The 24,031-nt window shown below is 31.9% G+C and overlaps 1 protein-coding gene across 2 annotated transcripts; it reads right to left on the minus strand.

The window, feature by feature from the left end:
* Nucleotides 1-5,331: 5,331 nt before the first annotated feature.
* On the minus strand, nt 5,332-22,536 carry LOC127724345 (uncharacterized). 2 transcript variants are annotated; one of them, XM_052231284.1, is made up of 7 exons: nt 22,498-22,536; nt 20,064-20,146; nt 17,831-17,990; nt 16,028-16,088; nt 11,592-11,825; nt 11,232-11,345; nt 5,332-10,522 (listed from the first exon to the last, which is right to left on the minus strand). In XM_052231284.1, the coding sequence occupies exons 4-7, from the start codon at nt 16,086-16,088 to the stop codon at nt 8,112-8,114; spliced, it is 2,820 nt and encodes a 939-aa protein (XP_052087244.1). In that variant the 5' UTR covers nt 17,831-17,990; nt 20,064-20,146; nt 22,498-22,536; the 3' UTR covers nt 5,332-8,111. The 2 variants fall into 2 exon arrangements, with proteins under 2 accessions (XP_052087244.1, XP_052087243.1); XM_052231283.1 differs by lacking the exon at nt 20,064-20,146.
* Between the last annotated feature and the right edge of the window lie 1,495 nt (nt 22,537-24,031).

Genomic DNA, 24,031 nt, shown 5'->3' on the forward strand with positions numbered 1-24,031 from the left:
CAATGTTTTCTTTTTCCAAAATCAAGAGACATTTTTTGTATCACCTTGAACAACAATGATAACAGTAATGTGTTACTTTTTTTTGCCTATTTTGCAATTCAATAAACAATTTCCTCATCTTTCAGTTGGCTGTTCATCAGGTCAGTGGTATCTTTGAACAGTCACAACAAAATACTTTTTCTGTGCGATATCATGTTTTAAAATATTGTCTAATTATCCTTATTTTTTCCTGCTATTAAATCACAAGAAGAGTCATACATATTATATTTCCATTCTAATTTAGATATTTTTTGACAAAACCATTAAAGCAAGCTTTGTTTAATTTCTTCTATTATTAATTTTTCTGTTTGCCAAATTCTCCCAAATCCTTGTTTCATCTGATTTACATATCACAAGCACTGTTAAGTAACAAGCTAGCAAATCTGACTTGTTAACAAACAGCTGCATATACAAACATTTCAATTTTTACATGAATTGAATGAAATCATTTCTTTTTTAAAAAAACTGTTCCAAACAGTTGTTTGAATCTCTATTTGCAAGTATTCAAAGGCATATTAATGTGACTTCGTCTTTTTTGAATAATAGTCTCTTACTTTTCTAAATCTAACAGAACCAAAGTTTGTTATTTAAATTATGCATAATCAAAGGTTAAATAAACTTGGAAATAATTTTGGATTACTGATATTGAATTGTCTTCCTTTGTATTGGAGGGGATCATTTTTGTCGAGCCTTTGACTTTATTCGAAAAAGCGAGACATAGCGATCCTACATTCCGTCAGCGGCGTCCACAAATATTCACTCTAAGTTTTTAAAATTTTAATAACTTTCTTAAACTATCCTGGGTTTGTACAAAACTTGGACAGAAGCTTGTTTATGATCATAAGATAGTATCCAGAAGTAAATTTTGTAAAAAAATAAATCCATTTTTTCCTTATTTTACTTTTAATGGATTTAGATTTTCTGCCAGGAAACAACACATTCACTGTGTAGTTAAAGTTTTTAAAATTTTAATAACTTTCTTATACTATTTTGGATTTGTACCAAACTTGGACAGAAGCTTGTTTATGATTAAAAGCTAGTATCTAGAAGGAAATTTTGTTTTCTTCCAGTTAACATTACATTCAGTCTGCAGTTAAAGTTTTTAAACATTTATTAGATTCATAAACTATCCTGAATTTTACCAAACTTGGACAGAAGCTTCTTACAATCAAAAGATAGTATCAAGAGGAATATTTTAATTGATTTACTTCCTCATTTTTGTTGAGCCTGCGATTAACAGAAAAAGTAGGCGAGACACTGGGTTCCGCGGAACCCTTACGAATTTTTGATATCAATACACAGCTTGATTTTATTAATAACTTCCATAAGACATGTAAGAAATAAACATTTATAAAAATACAATCATAAGTTCTTCAATAACAATTGTATCAAGAAAGATGTCTTAATTTTACTTATCAAAGAACCTTCGAGGTTACTGATTCATAAGTGATTGTAACTCATGGTCCTAGTACATTTAAAATTTCTTGCAAAAACAGCCACACTACTAATCCACTTTTCCTCATTAATAAGAGGATTTGATTACAGTTTGAGCCTATGGTGCTAAAACTAACTTTTGGTAACCCTCTATATGTAACAAAAATGTTTTCAAACAGGGTTTTTGAAAAAAAAACTGTTAATTTCTGACAGTAACTGGTACTAGACCAGAATAGTGTATTATCATAAATAGTAATTCTTATGGTCCTACATTCTTTTGATACTTTACTGAATTATAGCATTGTACAATATCTTGCTTTTCTCAAACTGCTTATGATGCCTTTTCAAATCCTTTTGATGTGAACTGATTGACATTTTAGTCTATGAAAAAACATTATAATTCTTTTTGTTGAGAATTAGGGTTTTCCCATGTCTTATAGTTATACCATTTATATGTTAAAAACTGGTTAGAATAGTTGCATTAGGGGTTCTTGGTGGCTAAATTTAAATATTTGGGTTAAAATATGCACTTTGACAGTTTAAAAGGTGTAGTTCCATTATAATATATAATTAACAATGGAGTTTGTTGGAGGTGTCAGTGTATCGAAGGTGCTCACTGAAGTTAAGACTCACAACGTACCATTTATTGACCTTGAATAATAATACAAGGATCGTATTTTGTAAAATTTCCAATAATTTATATGTATTAGACAGTTTGTTGAGGGGCGTAAAGGGGGGTATCTACATGGAAGAACGCGAAATAAAATTGCAATTTCACGATGAACGAACAATTAAAAATTACTTGCACGTTGATCTTTTTACTGATTTCACGAAACACGGTGTATAACGAACCCTTTTCACTGCTGCACGTGAAATAAAAATGGCAAAACACGTTGCACGAAAATAACCCTTTACCACCCTCTTTGTTGTATTATATGAAAATGTCAGCATTAATATTGATATTTAATTGTACATTGGATTATTATGTAAGTTAATAAAGATGATTTGCAAGAAAAAAATAATTACAAGCACTCAAGTCTATATCTCGTTTTTGTCTTATTCATACAAAGAATTTTGGTAAAGAAATGTTTTAAATTTTGATGAGCATGGCGAGGGAGATTTAAAGGTATACTTATTAATTGAAACATGGCTTAGAACTATCTTTTAGTAACTGCATGAGGTAGCTCTTAGATTGGTTCGAATTATCTTTGTGTCTTTTGTATTTTTGTTTCTGAAAAGTGAATTAGTTTCACACAGTTTACATTTTTGGATATCTAGCACCAACACTGTAAGCAATGATTTAATTTAGCTTTTTTTAAGCTCACCTGACCTTAAAAGCCATTTGAGCTTTTGCCATCACATGGTGTCTTTCGTCGTCTTTAGTAAACTTTTTCAAAGATCTTCACCTCTGAAACTATTGAACCAATCTCAATTAAACTGTGGGTCATAGATCCTTTGGTATATAGTACAAAGTTTGTGATTTCAATTTCGTTCAATCAACAGACCTGGCTGCCAAAGTTAAAAATACAACATAAGAGTAAAAATTCATTGATTGTCTTATATCATGAAAACCCTAATAGATAGAGACAATCTGAGTTCAAAATGTCAAGTTCTACCTTCTTTGCATTTTTACATTTTTGGACTAATTTTTAGCTCACCTTGCCTAAAAGGCCCTGTGAACTTATGCCATCATTTGGCGCCCGTCTGTCGTTGTACACTTTTGAGAAAATTTTCTCTGAAACTACTTATAGGTGAATTTTATCAAAATGTTCCTTGGGTATCAAAAATTGTAAACAGGGATTCGATTCATCAACAAACATGGCCGCTATTCTTAAAAATAGAACATATATATAGGGGTTAATGCAGAAGTTGGCGTATATGTCAAAAACTTAAGCAGTTAGAACAAATGTGATAGGATAAAAATTATCGTCAGGTCAATGTCTATATCCTGTGGAATTTTCAAAAAAATAAAACCCTTTTTGTAGTCATTGTCTATGAAATGTATTTTTTGGGGGCAAATTTCACAGTTTTTGGTAAGTATCTTGAAAACTATAACAGATAGATATTTCAAATAGTAAAAATTACCAGAACAATAAGATTTACGCCATTCACAAATAAGTCAACTTGGCAAAAATCGTGTAATGACCTCTTAAATGAGTTAGTTGCCTATAAATGATGAATTTTACCGTTTTTGCATTTTATCTAGGAAACTATAGTTGATATGGAAAATCATTCATAATGATAATGTTCAATTAAATATTATCTACAAATATGTCAACATGGACGATGATATATGGAACCCCAATTTAATGTGAAAAGAAAACAACATACTGAATTTTACAATAAAAGAAGATAGCGTGTATAAAAATCTTTTCGTAAACTAATCAAAAATAATCGTTTACTCGTTACATTTTAGATAATTGATAAATTAACAGTACATTACATATTTTTTTTTATCGCAATATAAATCTTACGAACAATTAATTTTCCCTTATAGATTTATTACCAGTTTTTAATTTCTGACCAAAATCATTTGTGTATTTGAAAGAAAAATTCCAAAAACACACGAAAGAGTAACTAGAATTTCTGCATCATAACTTACTTTAACAGTTTGTTCTGATGTTGTAGTATAACATCACTGTCTCAGGTTATGAGGAAGGTTGAGCGCTCACACACATGTTTAATCCCTCTACATTCTTTATCTGCCGGTTCCAAGTGAGGAGCCTGTAATTCAGGAGTTGTTTCTTGTTTGTTTTATTGTTTTGTCATATATCAGGTTTTTACTTGGTTTTTCTTTTGAATTGTCTGGGCCTTTTATAGCTGGCTATACCATGTATACGGTATGTGTTTTGCTCATTGTTGAAGGCCGTTCGGTTACCTACACATATAGTTTCATTTGGAATCTGTTAGATAGTTGTCATATTGGCAATAATCTAACATCTCCTTATTTTTATATCAATATTATTAAAAACAGGACCTATTATTTTCTGTCATTATTGATCTCAGAGGTATTGTAAGAATACTCCGATGCTTAATTACATCCTATTAATTTTACTATATAGTTTCATCTTCCCCTAACGTAGAAAAAATGTTAGAGTAGGTTGATTACTTATACTAACACGAGCAACACGACGGGTGCCACATGTGGAGCAGGATCTACTTACCCTTCCGGAGCACCTGCTCATGAGATCACCTCCAGTGTTTGGTGGCGTTCGTGTTGCTCAGTCTTAAGTTTTCTATGTTGTGTTTTTTGTACTGTCGTGTGTCTGTTTGTCCTTGTCGTTTTCTTTTTTTTTTTTTTTTGCCATGGTGTTGTCAGTTTACTTTCGGCTTATAAGTTTGAATGTCCCTTCGGCATCTTTCGCCTCTCTTTTATTACACTATTTTTACCGTGTATGTCCCTTATCAGTTGGATGAATGAATTATTGTATGTACAAAAAGCATTTGCAACCAAGAAGTAAATTACAAATTTTACATTCGTTTGATAATTGATTGTAATGATAGAGTTTTAGCATTTTTGTTGACCTCACTTCATGATATGGACTAATGGAAAAATTGTATGTACTATTGTTACGCATTGAAGAGTTAATAATTTAACTCTATACATTATATAATGTAATACATCAATTCACACTCGTTTTGAGTTTCTTGTAATGAATCATTTAATGAATATCAAAATTGAGTAAACTTTTAAGCAACACTATGTCATGCAGTCAAATGATAACCTCTATTAGAATTAAAACTTGTACATAATTCAAATTCACAATTATAACACTCACAATCATTTTTGAGATAATGCTCCAATCACACAGAGGATCAAGTGTTTGTTTAAATTACATATACATAATAAACAATAAATAAATAGATCTATAATTTATTGATTAATGTGTTTTTGATCTCTTAACAACTGCATCCAAGGCCAAAAAAAAACGTGCATAAATTCTGTAAAGTGGATACATCTCAAACCAGTAAAAGTCTGAAATGGCTTATATCTGTACTCGACTGTACTGATTTTTACTCGACCAGTCTGAATTGGTCTGAAATTTACTTGATAATACTCGACTGTAGTCTGAACCATACTTAATAGTCTGAACTTGTATTCGACCTTTACTCGATCAGTACTTAACCATTTAATACGTGTCTGACCCGTACTCGACGTAGTCTTAACAATTCTCGACCAAGTCTGAACCATGCTCGACCTAGTCTGAATCATACTCGATCTAGTCTGAACCATACTCGACCAAGTCTTAATCAACGTAGACCTATTTCTGTATCTATCTATTGTATTTCATCAATTTAGGAACTATCTTTAACAACAGCTATTTCCCTTCGCTAGAAATTTGAACAACATTTTGAAATCCAAAATGTATAGTATTAAATATAGCATTGGAACCAAAATTTCACAATAAACATAATATAATCATCAACACCATCCATATTCATCAATACTTATATATACAATGTATATCACCTTTAAAATGAAAATAAAACAAGATGATAAAAGGTAGTGATTTCTGGTCGGATTAAAAAAAATATCATGTAATAAATTAAGTTTTCGGTTAATCGAATTTTTATATACATGATCATGTTCACACTGCATTATGTACATCATAAATACTAGAACTTTCGACCATTATTCAAATATCTTAAATGGTATTAATTTTTTTTTTTTGAATGTTTCAGATATATTTTATGGTTACTGGAAAATTTTCAACACAAACTTAAGCCTGATATAAATTTATGGTGTCAGTCGAATTTAGTTAATAACGCAGTGAACATGTTATTTTATTGTATAGAAAGCAACTTAATAAAATTTAAAAAATGACACCTTTGTTTTGTAAAACCGAGCATTTAATATTATAAAATTTCCATAGCAATCCTTGATAATCTTTTAAAAAAGGAATTGTGTTCCAAAGTTGCAGTAAAAATTTTGGTTGATTAATTAAGTTTTATTAAAATTAAAGACATGGAATACAACATGTACAAGAAGCACTCTAATAAGGTTTAATTACCTCAGTACAGGTGTGTTTTACAGGTAAAAAGAAAACCTTATTTTTCTTTAAACTCGTGTATTATTTATCTATTCAAAAGGCCTTGTGATTTAAGTTTTACAGGATGTTGTTTAATTATCAATGGATGTTATTTAAATTTATTACTCTGACCAGGTGTGATCTTTTTAATGAGTGTGCCCCAAGCAGGAGGTATGGCTTTATAATTTACCCCTGATCAGAACAACAATTGTTATCATTTCTTTTAATTTTTCAGCCCTTTTAGATATATATATATATTTATATATATCCCAAATTATAATAAGAATAGATATATTTCTGGTATAAGGTTTAACAATTTCAGTGATTTTGTTGGCTGTTGTTACCTCAGTTAAAAAGATAGTTATATAACTTTTGTATGTAACCATGAAACCTATGTAGTTTTTATTAAAGAATTTAGGTGAATTAAGTTTCTTAAAAAAAACACATGCCAAACAAGAAGCACCTTAATAAGGTTGTATTACCCTCAGTACAGGTATGATTCTCAGGTAAAACAAATCTTTTGTTTTTTAACAAAACTCAGACTTTAAAACTAGATAATTTGACTATCTCGCTTTGATAAATCTGATAATCATGTTTTATATATCTTTACTTTATTGTGGCTGTTGTCATGTCAGTTAAAAAAAGTTATTTAAACAGTTAAAATTTAAAAAAAGTAGAGGTTATTTGGTCAAGTATGGTTCAGACTGGTCGAGTATGGTTCAGACCGAAAAAAATAGGTCGAGAACTGATCGAGAATGGGTGGGTTAAGACTGTTTTAGACTGGTCGAGTAATAGTTCAGACTTTTTTCAATGGCAACGATAAGGGTCAAGTACAAATCAGTACAGTCGAGTATGGTGAAGATTGGGTTCGAGTTATGTCGAGTGAAATTCAGACCAATTCAGACTGGTCGAGTAAAAATCTGTACAGTCGAGTACAGATATAGGCCATTTCACACTTTAACTGGTTTGTAGTGATAGTGCTGAGGATTACGACATCATTTTCCATATTTCAAGCAAGAAAATTCAAACGATTTTATGACTGCCATCAGTTTTAAATATCTCTAATTATCACGAAGGTATTGTTTTTTTTTTAAATGCCAAGGACTTTAATTTTCCCAGCTTACTATTCGATATGCCCCGGCGGCACATTATGCACACACTTTCTCCTAATGTTTTAACCAGTTTTATTTAATTGGATCATCGAAAAGGAAATGATCAGAAGTAATATAAAGTCAATATTTCGATGAAATCCTTAAACGGAAACAAGTACAACATTGGAAAATATCTGACACAAGTAAGAGGTTTTAAGCTATCTCTGTAAATCTGGAAATCTGCCATCGGATTTTGAAATTGAACTCTCTACACGTTGATGAACTCTTTTAATAACTCCTTGGGTGGCCCGTAGGTGGCCTGTTGTTAATCAAAGTGCCTTTCCCTATAATACGTTCATATGTTCCAGTGTCAAATTATATTTCAAACCTTCATTCAAGTAGACCTACTTGCATATACATGGATTATTAGCCACTAAACGTTAATCCAGCACGTAACAGTCCATAAAATCAATACATTTCTTCTATTTTGAACATACTCTAAATTCCAAAGATGGATCTATGATTGACTTAAACTGTATTTTTTATTAATTTCCTCCAATGATTGTAGTTCAAACGTATCTTTAGTGTTCTGCAAATTTCGTGTAAATCTGTCATACAGTTGTTTGGCTCGATCGATTTCATTGCTCTTGCATATGCATTTTATAAACAGTATGGATGCTTTCTTCTCGTATTTGTTCAGCTTTTCCTTGATAAGCTCTTGGCCTGTCAAATTTGGACACAACGTCTCCAATATTTTTTCGGCTTCAGTATAATCTTCTATGCATTCACAAAATTCGCCGACACTGAACAGTAAGCTTTGAAAGCATGTTCTGTCTTCCATTGATGGTAGCGACTCTTGCAGTCGAGCTACACATTCCTTGCCTTTGGTAATAACTTCTTTCTTTTCCGTCTCGTTTTGTGCAAATCGTAGCATGTGCTTATAACACCGAATTAACTGCTTTAACCAAATTGCTTGACAATGGTCATCCGTTCTGGTATCAGTTTTGAAAATTCCGAACATAAAATATCTCCTGTCCTCTTGTAGCATTGCTTCACATCGGCTTGCAACCTTTTGAAAGGCAATCATATTGTGTTGTTTAAGATCAGAATGATCATCAATGCACTGCTGTAATGTTCCACTGCGCTCTGTAAGCATAGCATATAGACATTCCCATTGTTGGAACTTGTTTGTAATCATCTGAGCCAGATGATATGAAATGTACAAATAACTGCAAAAAGTCCTGGCTTTAATGACATCAACAGGTGTTATCAAGTAAAATATTCTTCTTCCATGTGTGTAGAATGTAGACAATAAGAGTTCATAAAGGAATAGGCGTGTCATATCCTCTAGTGGTACAGCATAGCCTTTATGACGCAATGTTTCGAACTCGCTTTCATTTAGTCTCGTTTCCCTTTCAAGATCGTTTTCTAATATTTTAGAAAGTGCTGATATATCATCTTCTGCTCGGTATTTTTCCAGAATATAATATTTCGCAAAATTTATAAATTTATCGGCATTGCCTGAAGCTACGCTTTTCATTTCATCAAATAAATGTTTAGCCTTTTCTTTACAAAACCTGTCTAGCTGGTCAATACTTTCCACTCTCCGGCATTGGTCTTTTAAATCATTTTCAAAAGCTACCTGCTCTACATTCAATAGAACAAAGCAATATGATTTTGCCATGTCCGAATGATGTGCAGCAACATTCAAAATGCCATCGAAATTGTAGGTATATCCAACCAAATCATGCACGTATATTACAGACATAAGAAATTCCAGGTCGTGCCGTAATGACTGGTCTTTCTTAAATAATTCATCAGCATGGATTAGAGCTGATCTTGCATGTTGAACCATCATTTTATTCCTTTTGAAATCAATTTTACTTCTATTATCTTTGTCCATGACATACATGAATGCTCGCAATAATTGTTTCAATAAATTTCTTTCCCTTGTTTGAAGTTTCATATGGCCAACATTTGACTTCTGTTGCTCACAAAATATCTTTAGCGAGGTTACTACTGCATAATGGGTACTTAGTACTCTGTCGTCGTCCTCTCCTTCAATTTTTCCAAAGGAAAATTTTTGTAATGCTTGGATGAAATTGTTGGTTTCAACAGCATGATTTGTATCGGGACTATCAGATACAAAGTAATCAAAAAGAAGTACAGGAATGTCTTCAATTTCAAGGAACTGGAGACTTAGTATCATTTCAAAAACCTTTGGATTCTCCGTATTTTTTAGAATATCTATGAATTGAATAAGAGCTTTAAAAAGGGTTTTATTGTCTAATACTGATTCAGGATCATCTTCTATACAGTGACTGTCCTCTATTTGTCGAAGTGCTGTATTTTCGCAAAGTTTGTTAAACTTTTTAGGTGAAATATGTGTTCGGTGGATGTACGTTCTAGCACAGTAAAGACCCAAAGGAAGGAAGCTGTACTTAGAGCCTAGTTTGGTGTATTCCTCGATATCATTCTTTGATAGCTTTCTTCCTTCAGAAAGGAAATTAACGGCTTCATCTTCAGTAAACCCATTTATTTCGATAATTTTACAATCATTGAATAAAGGCTGGAATGTAGTAACTATAATTTTTATATGCTGGCAGGATCTGCATTCTCGTATGAATCGTTGAAGGAAACGGCACGAATCCAGCATCACATCATCTAAAATCAATACATGAATCGCTTCCTTTCTTGCCTTTAGGATCTGTAGAATTTTTTGTCCTAGATCTTCAATGGAATCTGTAGTTTGCTTACTTTCATCCATTTCCACTTTTAAGTCAAGACCTGTACAAAAGTGTTTTAATGAGGTTTGCAAAGATGTTAAATCTTTACAGTGCAGTTTCCAGACTATACTTGTAGCGTTATTTTCCTTGAATTCGCAGGCATATTTCAATGCCATCTGTGACTTCCCAGACCCGAGCAATCCTAAAAAAAATACTTAATATGCAATTTCACCATTTGTATATATTATTTAATAATTTAAATGACTTCGTTCCTATTCCAGATAAGTCTCAAGCACACAAGTCGAACCTTCTTATATCTTTTTGTAGTTTATCTTCAAACATAACAAGTACATTCAATTTCCTAATCACAATCAGGCATTTTTTAGTTGAGACACTAGCGTACATGTATGATTTGTGAGTTTTCATAAAAAGAATCAATCTGTATTTCGTATTCGTACAAATTAGATTATTTCAAGCAATGGATGTTAATCATCTAATTTAAAATTCAAACGAGCAACATCATACTTATTTTACCTTGATTGCTGAAGTTCCTGATGAAAGTAAATTCATTAAAACGCTTCTCACGCAAGAAATTTATCAAGTTTTATTTTCAATCGTTAAACGTTGTCGCTGTTTGTCATTGCCAAATAATATGCATGATGTTTCGTTGCACAAGAAAAAAAAATTACCTCCGTACAAAATTCAGACAAGGAGAAAACTTATTGTATTATTTGAACAATAGGCGAAGGTATCATCACATTTAGCTGACAGTTTAAAATGATTTCCAAATTACGAAAGGAGCAAGATAAATTATTCTGACTAATGTGTTTGTTTTAAAAATAAAAGTTGTTTTTACTGCTTGCAAATTGAATTGAAAACCTCGAAATTCGTAATCCTTCAAAGTATTATACCTTTAAGAGTGACAAAATTGATACATGTACTACCAATTGCTTCTTTCAACTCTGCCAATTTTCTTGTAGACTTGAAATGCGTGACTATCTTCGAAGAGCTGACATTGGAGGAAGCTACAACATGTACAATCTCTTGAATATTAGAAAGATCAATCATATGTTTCAAAAATATAATATTCAAATTATTTGATAACTGAGATGCGTTGCTGCCAAAATCATTCATGTTTTTGTAGATAATTATATATTGTTGTTAATGATTTTTATTTTGTTACTGTTTATAAGTTAAAGATCTAACTGACAGTGAGCGAACATTCTATTTTAATGACTATATGTACCATTTTTTTCAATAACGTTTAATACCTTGATTTTTAATAGATGAACGTTCTTCCTTTGGATAAAAGTTCTGTAATATTTGTAAGGCCTTTGCATTTTGTAAGGTTTTTAACCACTCCTGAAGTTGTTCAGTATTGTTTTGGTCGATTATACCATTCTTTTCCAGTAGATCAAAACATTGGCATCCGGATTTTGCTCTATCAAGTTCAGCTCTATTTACATCTTTCTCGATAACTAGAAACTTCAGTTTTTCTAAATCATCTGTAATTTAATTCATATTTCTTATCATTAAAATAGTATGTCTTTTAGTTAAACAATAAAAAAATATCATGATAATACTACAATAATAGGTTTACAAAATGATGAATTTGTTTATTTACAGTGACGCAACGTAACAGCCGAAAATCTACTGATTAAGTAGATAAATCAACTAATAACATTACAAATTAGGTGCACTAAGAGGTGATATGCGATAATTTACAACTATAGATGGCATCCTTAATTAAGTGAAATCAACATTAGAGAGGTTAATGCAACAACAATATTGTTCACTTATGTTTACAATTGTTGATTTAATTATCCTTTATAGTTTGGGACAGTTTGTTTAGTTTGTTTAACTGCCAAGGCATTCTCCGCTCCCTTTTTCATTCCGATATCGACCGAGTTTAATATCGATTACAGTGTATATGTTGTTAATCCAATATGTTACTCAGTTGTCTTTCAGCATTTTTTTTCAAATGTACTTTTACACGAACATTGAGCCAGGAAAAGTACATTGTTTAATTATCTAAACAAATCCGGACTTTTCATAAACTTCATTTCCAGTGCAATTGGAATATATTAAAATATTAATAACCTATCCTTACTTTGACATATAGTAATTGCTAGCTTGTAATTTCGAGTAGTCACATCAGTATCCAATATGAACATCTATAATCTTTTTGTCAGCATTAGATGTATAGGAAAAGTTATGATTTATCTTTTAACGCAACAATATTGTTTTTGTTTTGTGTTGTCCTTTTTGCTGGATAAACATTTGCAGAAGAGAGGCGAAGAATACCAAAGGGACATTCAAACTCATAAGTTGAAAATAAAATGACAACGCCTTGGCTGAGAAAGAAACGGACAAACAATAGTACACAAAAAACAATATAGAAAACCAAAGACTGAGCAACACAAACCCCACCATACACTGGGTTGATCTCGGGTGCTCCGGAAGGGTAAGCTGATCCTGCTGCACATGTGGCACCCGTCGTGTTGCTCATGTTAGTATAAACCCGGTAATAAGTCTGATTCGGTAGGTCACATTCGAGGAAAAGGGGACGGGATAGTAAAACAATTGTTAGCAGTATTATGCATTATATTTCTTATATCTTTCCAACACAAGATCATAATTAGAAATGTATAATAAAGACAACAACATGTTAATGTGATATGGATATGAACCCTGTTTTGTACTGGACCGACACGCTGCGCCGTATTTGTAATGTTATAGTTAACAGGATAACAGCCCGTAACAAGCTATGTCACCCTACCCGGACACATTATTTGGATTTCGGGCCGACCAGTCTTTGTTCTTATACCTAAATGCCGCGTGTTAAGCAGAGAAGCAGCAACCAATATTTTTTAAGTCTTTGGTTTGACCCGGCCAGGATCTAAACCACGACCTCCCACAACTGCGTCGAGCCCACTAGCACGAGACCATCGTGGTGGTCGTAACATTTATGGAATGACATTGTTAAACTTTTGCAATGAGATGTATGAACTCATTTTGACTTTTTCATTCTATATGTTTCTACTCACTTTTAAGGAAAGAAGGATTAGTGTTGCATGTATGGTATTTCTTATTTTAATATAAAATTTTATTTTGTTCGTTGCTGAAAGGGTATTGTTTATGTCAAATAATGAACAATCATACCACTATTATCTAAATATTACTAACACTGACTTAATATTATCGTTTTACTGTCTTTGTATAACATTCATTTAGTAATGATTATAATTTTTCTATGTATTCTCAAAACATTGGCAGAAGTTAAAAAATCAAGGAGGTGTGGTACAAGTGCCAATGAGTCAACTATCCACCAGATACCAATTGACTATGTAAGCAACTATAGGGAACTGTATTGATATCGCCAATGAACAACACTCTTACCGCATAGCAAGACATATTTACAATTTACGTGAATATGGTCAAACAAAACACATGACCGCAAAAGCAATGGCAGTATAAAATAACCAAAATAAAATGCTCCGCGGAACGCAGCTTGATACCACAGAGGTCGAACCTTGAACAGTTAGGGCAAGTATTGACACAAAATTGAAGCTTGATACAGCTCTGAATTTGGATTATGATTAAATTTTTGACATAGTATAGGTTTCTGACACAGAATGAATGTAGTTTAAAAACTTAAAAATTTGAAATAAGACATTTACCTATTATGGTTCAATATCCGAAATCTAAATAAATGGTTAGATTCAACATATCAAAGAACCCCAATAATTACATTTTTGATGAAATAAAACAAAGTTTAATTTTGGACCCTTTGGACCTCAATGTTGACCAATTTGATAACGGAGCCCTAAAAATCCAAAATCTAAATACACGGTAAGATTCCGCATATCAAAGAATCCTATTTATTCAATTTTTGTTGATATCAAAAGAAGTTTAATTTTGGACCTCAATTTGGACCAACTTGTTCATTGACGAAACTAGGCCCAAAATCAAATATCTAAATACATATTTAGATTCAGCATATCAAAGAACCTCAAGAATGCAATTTTTGTTAAAACAAACTAAGTTTAATTTTGGACCCTTTGGACCTTAATAAGGACCAATTTAAAAACCAGGCCCAAAACTATAAAACTAAATTCACAATTAGGTTCAGCATATCAAAGAACCCCAAGACTTCATTTTTTGTTGAAAACCGACCATGAGAGACCCTCATGGGTGGTCAATGTCGTTAAAAGAAACCCTCGTCCGTTTGTTGAAATCAAACAAAGTTTAATTTTGAACCCTTTGGACCTTAATTTGGTCAAATTTGAAAATGCGGCCCAAAATTTAAAATCTAATTACACGATTGGATTCGGCATATCAAAGAACTCCAAGAATTCAGTTTTTGATGAACTCAAACAAAGTTTAATTTTGAACCCTTTGAACCTTAATGTGGACCAATTTGAAAACAGGGCCGAAATCTAATTACACGGTTAGATTCAGCATATCAAAGAACACAAGAATTCAAGATTTTTGAATTAAACCACCATTGAAATTGGTCAAGAAATAAGCAATTTATACAAAATATTAGACGATTATTGTTTGTGGCTCCTTAATTACGTGTTATAGTGTTCTTTTATTTGTGTCTGTAAATTGTTGACCTTTACTGTTTAGTCAATTTTTGGTAGTATCCTTTTGGCGTGGCTCGGTAATTAGGCATCCCGCCAATGTGGTGTTGTGCTGTGGTAATTTTTTGTATTCTTGTCTTTCATTTTTGCTTATGTGCTTTGTCTTGATGCCATTTTGCTTTTCTTTGTAAACATATTTGTTTGTTTTTATAGTGATTAAATTATTACACAATGTTGACTGCTGTACCCCTATTTTTGACATGTTTACCTATTATGTATGTTTGTTTTGTTCACACATTCTTGTCATTATAATGGAATTTTATGCGACTGTCATACAAGTGAGAGGTTGAGCTAGCTATAAAACTAGGTTTAATCCACCATTTTCTACTTAAGGAAATGCCTGTACCAAGTCAGGAACATGACAGTTGTTTTCTATTTGTTTCATGTATTTGAGCTTTTATTTTGCCAATGATAAGGATATTTCCAATTTGAATTTTTCTTGGAGTTCGGTATTTTTGTTATTTTACTTTTTTAGCCTTTTGGCTTCTAAACAATTAGGACAATAACCCCCAAAATCAATCCCAACCTTCCTTCTGTGGTATGTAACCTTGTGGTACAAGGTCATAGAGATCCATATACTTATACTCAAGTTATTTTCTGGAAACCAAATGTCTTTAGACGAAGACGACGACGACGACAACGCCAACACATTTTACGACCGCAAAATTTTACGACCTTTGCGGTTGTATATAAATAAAAGGGAGTTAATGTAATCACTTTGTTTTTCATTATTTTGTATTACTTTAAATTTAGAAATCATTGGGAGGTTTTTATTAAAGTGAATACTGCGACTTCTTTAGTATCGCAATAATCAAATACATATATCTGTATGTTGCTTTTCCTCAAATTACAGTAATTAACATTGCAAATGTGATAATTCTTCAAAAAATGCAATAATAAATTCACGCAATAGTTTCTGAATTTACAGTAGTTTGACTGTACGTTGTGCTTTCAAGAAGAAATCCAATTATCGCATAATAAATGTGTTTAAAAAAAAACAACGAAATTTTTGTTTTTGTTTTTGTGACTGAAGTTCAAACGTAAAGATATAAATTACTAACCTGCATCAAGTTGGTCTCCGACCTTGACTAATGTAGTATGGAAATCTTCTTGCAAATTCATCTATATAGAAAATACAACCATAAATATATACAGATACACACATTATTTTTATAAAACATATATGCAAACCACTTGGGGGTTTACTGTAAAATGAACTATTTTTTATATGGGTTTATTTTCGATAATTTTGCGATTACGATAAAAATATCGAAATATCCCTTTCGCATGAGAACATTCTTTATTGATGGTCAGAAACAAGGAAAAACGCGAAAATACCACCTTTACTAGAAATCTCGAAATTTAAATTTCGCGATAATAAATAACTTCACAGAATAGCTAATGTAGTCATGGTTACTTCCTATCAATTATCTCTATATTTCATATATGTTTTTCATATGTCTGTTTGTTTTATTCGAACTGTTCCTCTCAAATTAAAGCATCAAGAGATGAAAACAAAAGTGCAGTAACCATGCACACTTATACTGTTAAAAGTTAAAGCGTACAAAAGAACATACAATTGATTGATTAAAATAGCGGTGAGCTTTGAATCTAAATATTTTAAAAATGATTCACTATTGAAAGTAATCTAATCTATGTGAGATTAAAAGTCAAATTGTCAACAAATCTTAAGATAAACATAAAACGTATATATGATAAACATTACTATATAGTGCGGCAAAATGAAAGAGAAATGTTAAAGTTTTAAAAGATATATTAATGTTTTTCATCGTTTTGTATAAACAATCCATGTTATCGGAATATGAACTTTCGGATATTTCTTTTTTTTTTTTTAGAAAAATAGAACACGGATTGACATTGGCAAGACGCATTTACAAAATCGTAAATCGTGTCATGTGAATATGGTATTTATTCATAGAATAAGACAATAGCAATCATCAGATCAGATTTATAATATATAGGCAATTTTTTTTCAAAAGGTTACGTTATGGAGAATCTGTGGGAGAACACATCTGGATTCCTTGGAATTGAATATTAATGTCAAAGAATCAAAAATCGTTCAACTAATATATATATATATATATTGGTTGTTAACAATACCATGGTTTCTTGGTTATCAGGAAGTTTGACTTTTGCCTGCACCATTGTTCAAGATAAGCTTTTTTTTTAAATTTTTTAGGAAAAACCATAAGACCTAAGTGCATCGTTTTGAGATCTCAAAATCATTGTCTTAATATGAATACAAACTTATCCAAACTGATTCCGAATGAGACTTGTCACCGATCTTCACCATGTCATAAGCATTGCTGATGACACTTATGTGAGCTGGAACTGAATATCTCGGATAATAAGAGCTAGTCCATCCCAAATATTTTAAGTTTGTAAATGTTGCTTTTGCTAAATAGTTATACAAACCGAACAGAAAGATTGGGGTCACATAGGAATCACAGTTTTCGTCAATCCGTTCGTTCATCTGTTCGACGTATGTTTGTCAGTTTATCTTTCTGTCTATGGCACTGTTTGAAAGGGCGACTTCCCCGAAACGACTAGACGGATACTGATGAAATTGTACACAATAATTGTAGAAAACTACCGAAAGATGTTTGTAATGGAATATAATCCTGGTTCTACATGATAAATAGGATATGATCGAATTTACTAACATCAATATCTTTTAAATATATGGTACTAGTAATATCTCGTAACTCCTCTAGATCTTTAACAGCTAGACGGATAATGATGAATCTACTCAGTTGTAGAAACCATTCTGAGGATTGTGCATAAAGGAATGTAATTTTGGTCTCACATGTTATTTAATGTGAAAGATTGTCTATTTGACTTACTTTAATACATTGTGCATTCAATCATGTGGTAATATTCTTTTGTAAGACCGTGGGGGTATATTTTTTGTGAGTTCAATCGCAATTCTAGTTATGTGTTGTATTTCAAGAATTTCGTCACAGCATCTCCTTCAGTCTTCATCCACTTCCATTTTGTATTTGCCTACAAATATAGCATTAAATAGGATGGAATGACTACTAAAAGATATGATGCGTTTTTGGCAAGTAGAGGGGCAATGTATGTGTCTTCAGTGATGCTCGATGAGGAAAAAACTATTTGTCATCCAAAATTTGATCACAACGAGGTTTGGGTGTTAAAACCAGAAGGACAACAAGCAGAACAAAACCTGGAAAAGGAATCAGAGCTATGCATGGGAGAGATACATTTTTAAATCTAAAATAACTTCCAAAATTTTATTACAGCAAAATTCAACAAAACAATGTGTATGTCATTACGGGTGTACTGACTTCTGTGCTAGTATTGATTCATTGATAGTAAAACATGAACGGTACCTATTTAACTGCATCAACAATGACTTTTCGACAATAAATGTCTCTTCGGTGATGTTTGATGCCAAAATATGTGAAAATCAGTAACGTTATGCAAATGTGAACGAGCTGGTAAAACAATAAAGGACCGGCATTAAAGCAAAACTCGAACCGGGAATCAGAGCTATGCATAAAAACGATAAATTCTGAAAATTAAAAGGATTTCAAAATTTTCTATAAAGCGAATTATAATAAAACAAAACTGGTATTTCATGTAAGGACCAAAGTACTGGAAAACATTCTGAAAATACCATCGGAAACTAACACCACTAGCAGGTATCAATAACATGAAGGCACCAAATACGCATTTCAACAATAAATGTCTCTTCAGGGTTGCTCGAGGCCAAAACATTTCCAAATTCAAAACCTAAAACATACGTTGAAAAGCTGATAAAACAATGCAAAAACATTCCAAACGTAATGTCAAGCCATGACAAGAATTCAGAGCTACAAATGCGTGAGATGTATCTCTTAATTTAAAATGATTTTATAGATTTTATAACAGCAAATTTCAGTTAAAGAATCTCCATGTGAGTACAGATGAAGTGTCTTCTAAGTTGGTGATACATCCGGGAACGAACAGTCGACCACTACAGGTATCGACCATTGGTAGTAATAACAAGAACGGATCTAATTTTACTGGACCAGATTGACATTTCGACAATTAAGTGTTAAATATCTTTATCGACATTCATTTATTTCTCAGATACTTATTGAACTATTTTAACTAGGTAAAGTGGTTTTTATTCAATGTTTATATCAAACTCTGTCATCTAGGATTGGAGGAATGAATAAAAATTCTCACATCTAGGGGAAGCAATTATACATGGTTGGGATTGTATCAAAATGAATTAGCTAAAAAAACGTGTTTTCTTTACCCCATATGTGATTTCCATTTTCGGAATTATTGGATTATTATGATTTGAAAGTTTGCCAACAAAAAATCATATTATCAATTTAAGTGCCAGTCTTTATAAGAATTAGGCAATTTAGAAAAAAATCAAGACATGGCCGAAAAAACCCAATGACTTAACCATCCTATTTTGAAATTACCCTCATCCTGAGTTAGAAATGGTAGGTCTTTCGTTTCTGCTTGTCTGGTAATTCGAGAAATATCTAGATAACTTTTGGTTAGAATGATAGCTAGCTCCCCTTAATTGTTAATTTCTAGTGCATTTCAACCAAATTATATCTTGCATTACCAGAACAGGAAAAGGAAACGAATGTTTTATTCGTGCACCATTATACAATTGCAACATAAATTAATGTCAACTTGAGTGGGTTTTTGTTTGTCATGTTTTTCACCACTGCCTGATTCTTAGGCAGATTGGCACTTAATCATCCAAAGTATAATTTTCACCATGACAAAATTCAGTAATAACAAACATGTACCAACAAAAAAAATACGTATTTATAAGAATAAACATGCATGCAGCAAACACAATACGTGTATATATGAATAGCACACAGATATATATAAATATAGAGTCGAATGACATCGAGATGGAGGTTAATTCAATTTTAGAGATAGAGTTGTGAAATCTTGCATTTACATGACTTTTTGTATGGCTCTATAAAGTAGTTTAAAAATGTTAAATGATATATATTTTCTAACATTTATCATCATAAGGAATACGATTCTTCATGTAATTAAAAACTTATGTTTAAAAAGTCATGGTGTTATAACCTTCTAATATGGAAAATCATCCCAAACTTTATATTATATGTCCAAATGGCAAACAATCACAGCATCAAAGCTCCAATATGTATCTGGAAAGAAAACATATGTTGGAACAGATATCATAACACCATTCGCAACATTCCTATTTTTATTGTACATGGTTGTAATGTTTCAATAAATATGTGAAAGAAAAACATTTATTGGTATAGAAATCTCATTAGCTTTTTTGGCCCTTGGTTTATGTACCTTCTATTATTAAAAACTGATGCCCTTACATGTAAGAATACCAAATTATCATAGCATTAAAACACTTGTTCTATTTATTATATTTCAATAATTATCTGGAATGATAGTAATAAAACTCCCAAATTATCCTGATCGATAAAGTACACAAGCAGAGATATCACAGAACTTTTACTCCGCAATCATGGTATTTTGATACATAAAGATATAAAGCTTAAGGTTCATGTGGACCCTTTGGCTAAAATGGCTGCATTTTCACCTTAAAATTTACTCCGAGTACATACAAACCTGTGTATCTGGAAAAGTTTTAAGGTATCGCATGCCCTAGATAAATAAAATTCAAAAATATTTTATGTTTTAGAAAATCAAAAACTTAACAAGATTTTGCAGTGCACTTTTTTTCATTCCTCCAGAAGATGTTGTGAAAGAGGTTTGAGAACTTCCCCAAAGGTAATAATTGAAATGAACTGTGTTGATTGAAATGGACAAAAGATGGACAATAGATACCTGACAATAATTTGTGATTTAAACCGCGTACCTGAGTGGACCATATCAAGTGAAACTCAACTGTTTGTTAACTTTATCACCTTCTGAAGGGACGGGAAAAGTGCACTGCAAAATCCAGTTAAGTTTAAAAATTTCTAAAACATACAATGCATTTGAATTTTATTTATCTAGGGCATGTTATGCCTTATAAACTTTTTCAGATGCACAGGTTTGTCTGTACTCAGAGTAAATTTTAAGGTGAATACGCAGCCATTTTAGCTAAAGGGTCCACATGAACCTTAAATAAGTAACAAGAATGAACAAACGATGTTTAGAAAAATACCACAACACATTTTTTCCACTACCACAAAAAATGAGTACACCCTCGACCTATAAGATTTCGAAATTTCAAATAATCACAAATTTAAGCTATTCTGTACTGTTATGATGCTTCAGTTATTGCAATATTGAAAATTGAAATGAAACTAATAAGCCATGGTATTAAAACCCCAACAATGTAAAATTGATCGCTTCTGCATCTCTGATCTTCTGATAATCGTAGTATTAAAACTACTTTATCTATATCTTTGATGCTCCTATAGTTATCTCTAATGGACAACATAAGTTGGAAAAGATATCCCAATACTTTTCTTACCCATGCAATGGTTTTTTGACTCCCCATATTGGAAAATTGACTTTCCCATGTTTGAATTGCAATATATGCCAGTATTTCCGATTCTCGGGTATGATACTTTTCAAACCTCACTCCAACATGGAAAATTGACGTCCTTTCCCATCTACATTTTAAAGTTATCGCAGTATTTTCTGCCGTGTTATATTGACCGCCTTACATGTAAAATTGAGCCCATAGCCCATTGTATATTGGACGTTTTAAAGTACTTATTATCAAAAAATGCAAACAACACTTTATAAATTCCATGCGTCCAAAGCGTTTTTTATTTAGATATACTTCATCCGGAACGCTCAAAGCCGAATATTTCAAAGCCAATGATATATCCATATTAGATCCGAAACAGTTGAAGAGCTATATGACCAAACAGGACCTAAAAATCATAGCCAAATCCATCTTAAGTCAACTTTGCCCGAGGGAGTTGAAACCTTGGTATCTTAATAATTTTAGAATGATTTGGTATAAATTATTTCAGTACCGCAGTATTGACAACTGAGCTGATGTCACCCTCGGAAACTGATAGTCCACCAGCAGCGGTATCGACAAATCTAGTTATGATATACTTATATAAAGGAGTCAATTTGCTATGAGGTGTTCAAAACACAATGAGGAAAATTTGACCCCAGGGTCAGTTGTCCAAAGGTATTTCCAGAGATGCGTCTATTCTACGTTCTCTCATGCACATTTTGTTATTTCACTGATCGATATCAAAGGGGGACTCCCAAATATACAGAAGACAAACCGTTTCCCCCTGACCTTAAGATTTTTTTTCGATTGGATGTCGTTTGGTTGCTTATTTATTCAAGTATAACCGCCACATACATTTGATATATGTTTGTTCATCAAATTCATTTCCAACATCTTTTGTCATTTTTCATGTTTTGAATGTGAAATTGAAAGTTGAATTTTAAGAGATTAATATTATTTTTTTAAAGTAAAAACAAAATCAGTTTAAAACTGAAAAAAGCATAAACTATTATATTGAGTGTTAATTGAAACTGTATTTGTATAATTACATACTTCTTACTGGTTGTCAAATCATCCAGGTAATAGTATGAACATGATTACCGGTTTGTTTAAAAACCAAAAATCAGCGAACAAACACATATTTCTCATGAACAAATGTTTACATCTATAAAAAAAAGAAGATGTGGTATGATTGCCAATGAGACAACTTTCCATTATACTTGCAAATATTTAGTTTGCAAGTATTTAATATCTTAGTACGACAATAATGTATCTTGATTTTTGATACTCTAAATCTGATCCTCTTAAACGGTTACGTCAATAAAAACACATGTATAGGTAGTTAGTCATATCATAACCCGGATTTTCAGAAATCAATAGATAAAAATAGAATGAACTCAAACCTATCAAGTTCAAGTGATTTAAAGTCCTGAACAATTCTGAAATGTTATGGAAAATTTTCAAAACAAACCGAGCAAAATACAAAATATAGTAATCAATTATAAACATTATAATAATGCAATTCTTATTTATTTGTTTGTGTTTTTGGTTTTAAAAAATGAACACTCAAAACGATACCAGTCTTTTTTGTGTAACAGGAAAAGCCATGTTGTTAAAACAGTACGTTTCTGTTGTGTCGTAGTTCTCCTCTTATATTTGATGTGTTTCCCTCAGTTTTAGTTTGTAACCCGGATTTGTTTTTTTCTCAATCGATTTATGAATTTCGAACAGCGGTGTACTACTGTTGCCTTTATTCAGTACTTGATTGTATGCACTAAATACATTATGTCGAATCAAACGGGAAAAAAAACACAATGCTGATTAGTTTCTTAAGTATATATTTTGTGAGCTGCCTGTTAAGTTGTAGTTCATAAAACACATTACGACTTGCTTCAAATCTAACAAAATAATATCACAAGGTACATCAAATCAGATACCAGACAGACAATGATTAGCATGCACACAGGATAACACTGGACCGTATCATTTAATAGAGCATGTGTTACAGAGTTTGTAAGGATGTGTAAATCTAAATATTTTTATTTATCTGTCACTAGGAATTAATTGAATATTGGTGAAAAACTTCATTTCGAAGGTTGAAAGGAAATTCTCTCAACCTCTGAAGCATATTATCTACTGAATGATAACATGGATAAGGTCGGGTTTATCAAGTTAAACTGAATAACTATGTGAAAGAGCTTTAAATAAATTAAAACTACGGAAAACCTCTTAACGAAAAACCTGCAAAGTAAGTGAATAAAATGTTTTTCAATCGCACACATACTCGTTCAAATCTTTTGGTCCTTTTGTACTTCGGTTCGGTCGCGAGAATGTCCTAAACTCTCAGCTAAAGAAATTGTTCAGGTGATAATTCAGTTTCATGTATTTCATGTGATTAGAGACCAGTTTACTAGCATCTGAATTTTCCTCACATGAAAAGTACTTTTTTTTATCCACGTGTCTCTTAGTATTTGCATATATCTTCCCTTTGTGTTGATTAAAACAAAGTGTTCCTTTGGTCATCTTTAATAGACTTGTATTTTCCGGAAGCTTTGTTCTCCTGTTCCTATTGTATATCAATTTGGTC

This window comes from Mytilus californianus, unplaced genomic scaffold (assembly GCF_021869535.1).
Source record: "Mytilus californianus isolate M0D057914Y unplaced genomic scaffold, xbMytCali1.0.p SCAF_14, whole genome shotgun sequence".
NCBI classification, from domain to species: domain Eukaryota; kingdom Metazoa; phylum Mollusca; class Bivalvia; order Mytilida; family Mytilidae; genus Mytilus; species Mytilus californianus.

Coding starts and splice junctions, on each gene's coding strand:
- LOC127724345 (XM_052231283.1), bottom strand. CDS start 16,088: ATGAATTTGCAAGAAGATTTCCATACTACATTAGTCAAGGTCGGAGAC. Junction 11,346..11,591: donor TTCATCTATTAAAAATCAAG/GTATTAAACGTT, acceptor TACATGTTGTAG/CTTCCTCCAATGTCAGCTCT. Junction 10,523..11,231: donor CAATTTTGTCACTCTTAAAG/GTATAATACTTT, acceptor TATTTTTTTTAG/GATTGCTCGGGTCTGGGAAG.